The 11,228-nt window shown below is 48.2% G+C and overlaps 1 protein-coding gene across 1 annotated transcript; it reads right to left on the bottom strand.

Moving 5' to 3' along the window:
* Positions 1-3,676: 3,676 nt before the first annotated feature.
* Positions 3,677-7,725, bottom strand: Fut4 (fucosyltransferase 4). Its single transcript, XM_075966795.1, has one exon. The coding sequence runs from the start codon at positions 7,342-7,344 to the stop codon at positions 6,019-6,021; it is 1,326 nt and encodes a 441-aa protein (XP_075822910.1). The 5' UTR covers positions 7,345-7,725; the 3' UTR covers positions 3,677-6,018.
* Positions 7,726-11,228: the final 3,503 nt, after the last annotated feature.

The following is an 11,228-nucleotide window of genomic DNA, read 5'->3' as shown; positions in this document are numbered from 1 at the left end:
GGAAGTTCATTCATACCACAAGAACATGTGCTCAACTATGTTCATAGCAGCATTATTTGTAAGAGCCAGAACCTGAAAACAACCTAGATACCTCTCAACCAAAAACTGGATAAAGAAAATGTGGTACATTTACACAATGGAGTACTTCTCAGCAGGAAAAAATAATGATATCTTGAAATTTGTAGGCAAATGGATGGATCTGGAAAAAAACATATTGAGTGAGGTAACTCAAACCCAGAAAGACAAATATATGTACTTACTCATAAGTGACTTTTAGACATAAAGCAAAGAAAAACCAGCCTACAATTCACAACCCCAGAGAACCTAGACAGCAAAGAGGACCTTAAGAGAGACATTCATGGATCTAAATAGAAAGGAGAAAAAGACAAGATCTCCTGAGTAAGTTGGGAGCATGGGGGTCACCGGAGAGGGCAGAAGGGGAGAGGAGAGGAAAGTAGGGGAGTGGAGAAAATGTATAGCACAATAAAAACATTCAAAAAAGAGAATCTGCTTTAATGAACCTGGGTTTGATACTTATTCCTTATTCAGATAGTTCCTACTTTGATTTCACTTCCGTCTGCCCACAGAGGCTGTTTCATGCCCACAAAGGTTTCTTCTCAGCAAAGGGTACAGAAGACAGCACTCTTTACGTCGGCACGGTGGACGGTGCTAATCTTTAAGCCGGCACGGTGGACAGTGCTGATCTTTAAGTGGACGAGGTGGACGGTGCTCTGTAAATCCGCACAGTGGACGGTGCTAATCTTTAAGTCGGCAGGGTGGACGGTGCTGATCTTTAAGTGGACGAGGTGGACGGTGCTAATCTTTAAATCGGCACGGTGGACGGTGCTAATCTTTAAATCGGCACGGTGGACGGTGCTAATCTTTAAGCCGGCACGGTGGACGGTGCTGATCTTTAAGCGGATGTAGTGGATGGTGCTCTTTAAATCCGCACTGGTGGATGGTGCTAATCTTTAAACCGGCGAACAGTTCTCTTAAACGGGCCCTCACTCAGGTTTTCTTCCACTTCTTGCCCTTCAACCTTCCATTCCCTCTTCTCCCCTCCTCTCCCCACTCTCCCGTTCAGGCTCATTGTCTCAGGCTCTCTTCACTTGGTCTCACTGGCTCCATGTCCACTCTCCACTCCCCAACCAACTTTGCACTTCTAGCTCATACGTTATTGACTCTTCTTTCCTGGCAGCCCTGCTCCTGTTAGATGTCCACGGTGGTTCTGTTTTCTCCTTTAGTGCTTAAGTGAACTCTCACCATGTGTGTACCGAAGAGGACAGGAAAAAGAAAATCCCTAGTATTGGTTTCATGCTCACATCTTCCTCTCCTGGCGATGGCGTGCCCTCTATAAAGAATAAAGCTTCCCTTTCCAGCTGCCAGCCTACCACTACCCCAGTAGGTTCCCAGTCTTTTTATTCTACCCAAACTTGATATTACCTAATGTGGTGGACAGAAGCTCGTAACTACACTGTTGAGAACATAGGAACATGCGGGGAAACAAGTCCAATTGAAAGACAAGTGTGTGCCCTTGCAAACCAGCACCCTTAAAAAGGACCAGCTAAGGTAGCCTGGGTGCAGCTCCACACTGGCAAACCAGTGCAGAACCAGGGAACTCATAAACTCCACCCTCCCGAAGACAGGATTTGCTGAGTCGGGCAGTGGTGGTACACTTGGGACTTGGGAGGCAGAAGCAGGCAGATCTCTGGTCTACAGAGCAAGTTCCAGGACAGCCAGGGCTACACAGAGAAACTCTGTGTCTAAAACTCAAAAAAGAAGAAAGGAAGGAAGGGAGGGAGGGAAGGAGGGAGGGAGGGAGGGAGGGAGGGGAAGAAAGAAAGAGAGAGAGAGAGAGAGAGAGAGAGAGAGAGAGAGAGAGAGAGAGAGAGAAAGAGAGAGAAAGAGAAAGAAAGGCTGGATTTGTTAAGAGACATTGTAACTTAAAGGTCCCTGAGAACAGGCAGGAGTAACCTGAAATGTATACTGTGTCCTTATTCACCAAACTGAACACTTGAACACCAAGAACTTGGCTTCTCTCCTCTTCTGGGTATCTGGGAAGTGTAACACACAATTACACACACACACACACACACACACACACACACTAATTGAAGCTAAATTCCACATTATCCCCTCCTTCTCCACCCCACCCCCTGGTTTGCTGCCAGTTTCCTGCTCTGAGGTGTGAATCCACCAGAGGGCAATTAACTCTCTAAGCTCTGGGGAGCCAATTAGCAGAATAAGAGCAAGTGGAACCACAAGGTCCCAAGAGCTTTTGTCCAGCCCTTATTTGCAGTTCAAGTGACAGAGGCTCAAGGAGTGAGACACACGGCACATTACCATTGCCTTAGGCAAGTCCTTTAGAGGGTATGGACCTTGGCGCCTCCCTCTGTGGGAGGGACTGGGCTAATTGAACAGTTTCTAGGCTCATCCTGGGGGGGGAGGGGGCAGGACTACGTTGAGAGTGTTACCTCATCCACCTCTGTACCTCCATATGTGATTACCTTCAATTAGAGATGAGACTACCAAAACACAGAAAAGCTCAATAACTTGCCCAAGATCGGCAACTAGGGAATGTTGCAAAGCTGGTCTAGGAACCCACGAAAATCCACCTCCAGAATTCTTAAATCCTAATTATTAAATCAAGGAATGCCCATCATGTTATACTTTTTAAAAACAGTTAAGTTTTCCAAATGTCTTCCATTGTCTATAAACAAACTAAACTAAGAGCTGAGTTGGTGAACTCTGGTTTTGTTTTTTGGGGTTTTTTGTTTGTTTGTTTGTTTGGTTGGTTGGTTGATTGGTTTTGGTTTTTCAAGACAGGGTTTCTCTGTAGCTTTGGAGCCTGTACTCGAACTAGCTCTTGTAGACCGTGCTGGCCTCAAACTCACAAAGATCCACCTGCCTCTGCTGGGATTAAAGGTGTGTGCCACCACCGCCCGCTGGTGAACTCTAAAGCTAGCAGCTAGCATCTCTGCTGGTTCTGCCTCCTCCAGGCTTCTCCTGCTCTCCTATAGCAGAGGAGAATACAGGCATAGACTGTCCAGCCTGCAGAGCACAGACATAGACTGTCCAGCCCACAGGGTACAGGCATAGACTGTCCAGCCCACAGAGTGGAAACTAGTCACTCTGGCTATAAAGAAACTGTCTGCTAAGCTCTGTCCAGAGCCTTCAAAGACATGCTTTTGCAATGGTACAGCAGCTTACACTTTGCCTAGGCACATGTCATTCTTCAGGATGGTTCCTTACAGTCATTCATGTGATAAAAAGGAAGCTACAACTCAAGAACTTAAATGACTTGCCTGATTTAGGCCACAGAAGCAGAAGGTGGCCAAGCCACAGTCTCAGGTTCTGGCTCCCAACAACAAGCTCTTTCCTGAAGTCACCCTGGCACCCTAAGTGTCTTCCTCTTACTGTCAGGCGAGGGCTTGGGAACACAAAAGAATCTAAGCACTGCCAGCAAGTTCTCCTGGTTTTGGAGACGATCCTTCCCGAGTCCCTCAATGGAAGGAGGGTCATCCAAGGGTAAAAATGTTACGTTTGGGATCAACTTGGAAGGAAAGGTTATGCCTTAAACAAAGTCATGACAATCACATAAAATACATTTAACATACATAACACATTCGGAAGCACTCTTCCCCATAATAATCATTCCGCAAACATAGGCTAGTTTTACATAAATTTAATGCAAAGGGTATAGGTGAAACAATCCATAACAATTTAATTACAAAGCTTTACCAAAATAATTTTTTTCAGGAAAAAAAACCATAGGCACTTCTAGTCTGAAAATACAAGCTTAGAAAAAAAATTGTATGATTCTGAAATATGGCTTAGCTTTAAGAACTTACTTGGAATACACAATATGATATGACTAACCTTCCTTTTTCAGGTTGGTTCTGTAATAGATTTTGATATTTAATTTCAAGAAATGTAAAATGCATATGAGGGCAACTTAAACTCACTGCAAAGAAGGAAATATATATATATATATATATATATATATATATATATATATATATATATATATATATAATCAGCTGCCTAAATCATGGGAGGCATCATTACTTCCTTAGCCCAGGGAAAAGTCAGGTATTCTCTCTTTACACTTCACAGAAGAGGGACTCTATGCCCAGCGTCACCCTCATCCCAGTGTTCCCCCAGCTGGAAGGCAGAGTTTACCAGATTACCAAATCCTAAACTCTCTCCTACTGCCCAGTGTGGATCTCTAACAACACCAAGACCCCGGTCAACATTTCATCAATACTCATTTTAAAAACAGAACTTTTAAGCTGGGTGTGGTGATGCACACCTTTAATCCTGGCCCTTGGAAGGCAGGGATGGTGGGTCTCTGAGTTCAAGGCCAGCCTGGTGGAGGAGGAGGAGGAGAAGAAGAAGGAGAGAGTTCTAGGACTCTACAGAGAAACCCTGTCTTGAAAAAGCAAAACAAAGAGAACCCAGAACTTTTGTTTTGCCTTTGCTGGGTGGCTGGTGCTCTGTAGTTGCGGTTCTGCCCACACTATAACACTTGAGGGAGGAAATGTTATTCACAGCTTTTTTAATTGCCGCCTTTAGGGAAGAGAAAGAACAAAAACACCTGGACCTAAGCTCTAGGCTGAGAACCTGACAGAACTCTTAATCTTGGAACCTGCCCATAACAGGGACAGAAGGTCCTGGCTTGACAGCGTGAAGCCTTCTGATTGACAGCATGAAGCCTTCTGATTTATGAACGATGCTTTATTTTTGTGACCAAAACCCCTATTCACTGAGGCAGTGGTAGAGAAGGCACTTCTCACACCTTCCTGTACCTCCCGGGGAGCTCAAGCCCAGTGTTTGGCACAAGCAGGCATGCCCTGACTTCTGTTGAACTTGGAAAGTCCAGGAGTGTATTTTCAAGATTGGTCCACAGATAGGCTCAAAGGCACTAGAATCAGTGTACTGAGATACAGATTCAGAGGAGAACCTGGAGATTTCAGCGTTTAACAAAGAACAGACAACTAATTTGAAGGCACTAGTTCAGTTCCATTTAACAACAACAACAAAAAGGACAGAAACAGAACAACCATATAACAGACACACAAAAGATTTTTTTTTCCTTTTGCACAAACCCATAGTTCATCAAAGTCTCTTTTACTGTTCTCTCTGCACAGCACTGCCAACGCTGCTTAAGGACTAACGTTCCAGTTTAAACTTCAGGTCCAGCAGAGACACGAAATAAACAACTCTGTGGACGTGACACTATCATTGATGTCTCTTCCATTGTAAACACTGGTTAGGAAAAGGGCAAGAAGATATGTGTGCTTTTTCATATTTGTATTTTTAATGCTTTCTTAATCCAGCTTATAGGGACATATGAAGACAGAAGAAACACTCAGGAGGTGATCGTTCACATTGTGAAGGGATTTTCCGTTTATTTCTATCAAATACCGTCCTTTCCTAGGGCCCCGAGTTTGACGTGTTGCTTAAATGCAGCTTGTCAGGAATAGGTTTCTAGTGCAAAGTGAGGTGCCCCCACATCTTCACCTTGACTTTCCGCTGAGGATAACTTTGCCTCTTGTTTCTATTCACAGGCTGGGGACACCAAAAGCTGGTGAAGGAAATCAATGGCTTCTATTTTCCAGGATTGGATGGTTTGAAAAATTCAACCATCAAAGAAAAACCCACTCTGGACACAGTCCTCCCCCATCTCACACTGAGCTTTCAAAACCAGTGGTCTTCTCCTCACTGGTCCAAGCGACCGTGGGCTAGAGAATTAAGAGGCCAACGGCCAGAAGGAAAAGCCACTTCTTCCCATGGATGGCAGGTAAGGAAGAGAGCCTCCATCCTCACCCTGGATACCACTGCCCCTTAACAGAGAGCCAGCTCAGCTCTCCGTAAAAAGTCAAGCGGGCCTGGGAATGTTCCCATCCCATCTTTGTGCCAAATAATAATCAGTATCTCATCTTTTTCCCATCAAGCAGAATTGGGTATTTTAAAACTTCAGCGGAAGAGATGTAGTCAATTCACAGCAGAGTGGCCTCACCGCTCAAACCAGCCTGCCAAGTTGCCGATACTCTTGGGCTGGTCCCCAGAGGTCTGCACAGCTTGGCAAGTCCGGCACCACGGCTCATCCCAAAAGGAGGTAATGTGCACAGCATAGCTCCGGCGCCAGTGGAAGTAGCGGCGATAGACAGCCACGTTTCGGTCAAGAAAGAGCAGGTAGGCTGCCAGGGAGGCAGCATTAGGGAAATCATCCACGTGGATGAAGGCACCACGAGGCACAAAGCGCTCATAGTTAGCACGGTCAGGACCTAGCACCACTGGCACGGCCCCGGCCAGGAAGGCATTCCGCCACAGCTTCTCAGTGATGTAATCCACGTGCTGCGAGTTCTCAAAGGCCAGGTAAAACTTGTAGCGGGCCACAGTGTGCAGCAGTCCGCTAGCTGGCACCGGCTGTCCGGGTCCCGCCCGACCAAACACGTCCACAGGCACATGCCGGCTCAGCTGGTGGTAATAACGGACCCGTGCATGGTGTTCATTCCAGTGGCTCACAACCCAGGCCACCAGGCCCCGCTTGCGTGCCAGCGGGGGAGCCAGGCCTGGTGGCTGGTCAGTTGGGTGGCTTCTGGGGTAGAGGAAGCCATAGGGCACGAAGACGTCCGAATCGGCCCGATAGGACAAGGTCCAATTGAAAAGGTTCTTAGCCAAGCCTCGCAGCCCAGGGGTGTGGGAGGGTGATTCGAAGTTCATCCACACCCAGCGCTGACCCGGAGGTCTAGAGCCTGCGGTCTCCAGGGCTTCGCCTGCTAGCATCGCCGCTCCCTCATGGTCGTCGAATACGCGTAGCTCCAGAGCCTCGTCGGTGCGCACTTGGGCGCCCCAGGGCGGGGGCCAGTCGGGGGGTCCCTTCACCAGATCGCGGTGGTGGAACAGCACTGCTTGAGCTTCCCCGTAGGCCGCGCGGTCGGTGAGCAAGCGGCAGCCGCTGATGTTGAAGCGCAGGCTGCAATCAGGGGGAGGCCTAGAGTAGCCGCCGCGCCCCGCAAAAGGTTCCCACCAGAGCAACACGCTAACTGGGCGCGGCGGAGCTGGGGACGCCCAGGGCAGCTGCGGCAGCTGTCCCCAGCATATGCAGGCGGTCAACGCGGTACACAGCAGTCCTGTTGCAGTCAGCGCAGAGGAGCTCAGGGGTAATCCCCAGCCTCCGCGCCGTGCGCGTCGCCGGGCCCCTGGTGTCCCCATGCAGAGCCCAGGAGCCGCCGCCTCGGTTCGCCACGCGTCCACCGACCGCGAGGGGCGGCACCGGCTCTCATACTGCAGCAGCTCACGACCGGCCCGGGCCGTGGAGTGGGACGGGCGGGGCATCCGTAGGCCCGCGGGCGGTGCCGCGCCCCTCCCAGGTCCAGCGCGAGGTGAGCCCCGCGGGCAGCCTGGCCCGGCGCCACCCTGTCCCTCCCAGACACTTCGTCCTCAGACCTGCGGGGCCGGGCCCGGGGCGTTTTCTCCTGCGCCTGCGCTGGTTCCCTTGTACAGCAAGGGCTCCTGGGCTCCTCGATTGCTCCCGGTTGGAGCCTCACCCCGGGTCGCGGTCGCGCCTCTCTGTGCGAGTGTGTCCGCTGTCCCCTCGCCTAGGTGGCCTGAGCCGTCACCTTTCAGAGTAGTGGGCTTGAGAGGTCCCCAGAAGTCCCTAGGCGGTGGTGTGGGTGGATGGGGTCGGGTGTGAGGATGCGATTGCACTCCAGAGCTCAGAGCAGAAACAGCTTCCTTCCGTATTGCCCGGTGCTTGGCCAGTGACGCCCCGGGCGGGGTGGGGGTGGGGATGGGAGTGGGGGTGGTGGTGAAGCAGGACTCAAGCCCTAGAAAAAGGACTGTAGGCCAGATCTTGGAGACCTGCAAGACAGGCCAGCTGTGGAGTCAGGCACGGACTCAGAGCAGTGTGACAGGTCCTAGAAACACTCCAAAGGGAGCTCGTGGAGACATCACAGTACAGAAGGCAAAAGTGTTATCTGAGTTATGGAAATACAGTCTATCCTTGACTCCCCACCAAAAAAAGAAAAGGGGGAAAAAAGTTTTAAGGCGTTTATTTCACTGAAACAGATCATGCACGCGACTTTACCCAATAAACCATCTAAGTTTGCCTCAGTTTCTCCACACCATATATTTGCAGTCTGATTTTTTTAGGTTTATTTAATTCTGTGTTTATAGATGTTTTGCCTGTATGTGTACTGCACGCATGCCTGGTGCCACGGAGGTCAGAAGAGAGCGTGGGATCCCCATGGTTGTGAGCCACCATATCAGTACTCTGTGAAAGAAACAAGTGCCCCTAAGCACTGAGCCACCCATCTTTCCAGCCCCCGCAAACAGATTTTTGAAAGTGAATATTCAGTGTAAGGATGACACATAAGAACTTTTAAATATGAGCAGACAAGTCACAAACATGCACGTGGAGCATACTGCTGCAGGGAGACATCCCCAGGTCAATTCTAACTTCAGATACTCTGATTTGCATAAGAAGTTTGATGCCCACTAATGTGAGTTAACTGGACAGCTTTTGTATAGCCCTTGAGCCGTGGAACTTCAATCACTCTTTCCCCCGCCCAATTGCAGGCCAACAGCATTCCTTGTGCTACGGAGCTGAGGGTGAATAGCTGCATGGATGAAGATTCACTGTTTTTAAACACTTAAGAAATAATTTCTACTCCCAGGAAGGTAATGCAAAATACTTGGGACTATAAAATGATGAATAAATGTTCTATGTTCGTGATTGCGCCCAAGTTAAGGCTGTGCTAATTCGTCACGTGTACCTAGATGGTTACAGCTAGGTATCTGCATCTGCGATCACATGGGAAGCTTAACCCCAGGGCCAGACCCTCTCTTATTGAGTCATTCAGCTGTTATTAGCTGGAATTCTAAAAGCGGGGGCGGGGGTGCTGATTTAATTAGAGAAAGCAATTTTGAGAAGAGTTTTAGCTCCAGCCTGCAGTGTGTCCACATAAGCTAGGGAGAACCTGTTGGGAGGGGGCCCTTCACATCATCACCACAGGAAACACACCTGAATTTGCCTTTTGAATGTGTTTTCATTGGTTTGTTTTAATTTTTTAAAATGCTTATTACATCTTTATTCATTTGTTTTGCGTTGGTGCAGAGGACAACTGGCAGAAAGGGAGTCCCTCCTCCTACCACATGGGTCCTGAAAAATCAAGAGTAGAATGTAGAAGCTTCTAGTGTGTCTTCTGGTGGCTCTTCCTACCAGCATTCAGGAACAGGGTGGGAGCTCCTACTGTTTAGACTCATCTTCCCACACCCCACAACATTTTATAGTATTTCTAGGGTAATGTTTTAAATTTAAAAATAAATGAAATTCAACCATTTTTATTCGAAAATAGAAGTTTCAGTAATTTCCCACTGTTTGGAGTCAGGGCCTCTTGTAGCCCAAGCTGTTCTTGAGTTGACTACACAGCTGGATACTAGCCTTGAATTTCTGATCTTCCTGCCTTCACCTCCTAAATCCTGGGATTATAGGTATGAACCGCTAAGCCTAGCTTGCTTTTGGTTTTATTAACATAAGAGCTATAAAGGCACAGACCACATGTGTTAATTGAAAGGAGTGTGTTGGTTTTCCTCTTATGCCACAGACAGTTGGGGGGAAGAGATCACTGAAGCCTGGGGAAGAGGATCACTGGAATAATTCAAAACAGTTAACATGAGGGGAAAGAGCTGAGATGTTTGTGCAAGTTTGTGTCCAACCTGGAGGCAAGAAAGTGATGTGAGATTCATAACTGAAAGTAAAATTTTGTCACATGTGAGGGTAGATATATGGACGTAAGGGTTCCTGCTAAGCTGGCCTGCTCGCACGTGTAGACTCTGGTGAACAGGTGTGTTGGTTCAGGAAAGACAACAAGCTTTCCGCTTCAGCTGTCCTCTTATATAGCCTAGAATATCACTATGCCATCAGTAAGGGTTGAGCTGAGCGGAGCTGGAGTGGAAGGGGGCACAGCAGGAAAGCTGTGAGACCCTGTGCCTGCCCTTTAGACCAGATCCCATAGTCTGGAGGGTCAGGCCACGCCTCCCGGCAGCTCTCTCTGGAAGAGAGCAGACTGTGCAATATGACTTGACAGCTTTCAATTCATGGCATCTGGCTCTTCTGTGCTCTTGTTCACATAAGCTATACTGAATTAAATCATGTGATGTGAAGCTTCCTGGTAGCACCACACACACACCCGTAAAATTCTGACATTTATTTTGTTGCTCTCGGTAGAGGCTCCTCTGGCATCTTTTCCTGGCAGTGTCCCCTCCTCTCCCCTCACCTCTATCAATGAAGATCCTCTCTAGATTTGTTTGGTTGCTTGGTTGCTTTCACTGTGTAACCCAGGCTGGCCTGGAACTTGCTCTGTAGAGCAGGCTGACCTCAAACTAAGAGACCACCCTGCCTCTGTGTCCCGAGTGCTGGGTTTAAAAGGGTGCACCACCACTGTTGGCTACTCTTCAGGTATTAAATGGAAGCTTTTACCTCTTTGTGCGATGCTATCACATATAGTCCCATATGTTGTATTGCTTCTGTCTAACGCTTTTTCTGCCATCTTGGTGCCTGCCTGCTCACGGCCTGGAGGTCATTTCTCTAAAGAACAGCATCTCCTGAGCGTTATATGTCAACTGCCTTTCCGGTTTAGCCGCTGCTATTCTTTTTTCTCTGTATGCAACAAAAACTACTGTTGGCATTCGAATGTGAGCCAAAGAGGGTCTAGATCATGGCCATAGCTGTGAGGATGAGGCAGAGCATAGAGAAGGCACTTAAGCGGTAGTCTAGGAAGGTACTCTATGTACTTCTTGGGAAGTCTTTCTGGATAGCTGTCCAGTGTAAATTACCCCCTTGGTCTGCCCATATGTGCTGTTCTATGGGGACGGGATGGTGACTGCTTCAATCATAGCCACAGCACCAAACTAATCACCTAGCAGTTGGCATCACCTCAGTGACTACCCACCAATGGACAAAGGGGTGAATGGGGGCTCTTAGTGTATGGCTGAAATCATGTCAGTATCTGTCCTCTGTGAGAAAGTAACTGTGGGAATGGCTTACTGTGACCTTAAGACACGCCATAAGCTTTCCGTGGAAAACAATAGACGTGTGCTAATTAGAATTCAAACTCATTCAGTTAGGTCACTAAGACTGATGTAGCCCAGACCAAATGTACGTTCATCCATCAATGGCCAGGAGGTGTGGACTCCTTCTAGAACCTTCTCAAGACAGA

The sequence above is a fragment of the Microtus pennsylvanicus genome, chromosome 3, assembly GCF_037038515.1.
Source record: "Microtus pennsylvanicus isolate mMicPen1 chromosome 3, mMicPen1.hap1, whole genome shotgun sequence".
Lineage (NCBI taxonomy): Eukaryota > Metazoa > Chordata > Mammalia > Rodentia > Cricetidae > Microtus > Microtus pennsylvanicus.
This window is presented reverse-complemented; position numbering and strand designations above follow the sequence as displayed.

What these genes read in the sequence shown, in the direction of transcription:
- Fut4 (XM_075966795.1), bottom strand. Translation starts at nt 7,344, where the DNA reads ATGCCCCGCCCGTCCCACTCCACGGCCCGGGCCGGTCGTGAGCTGCTG.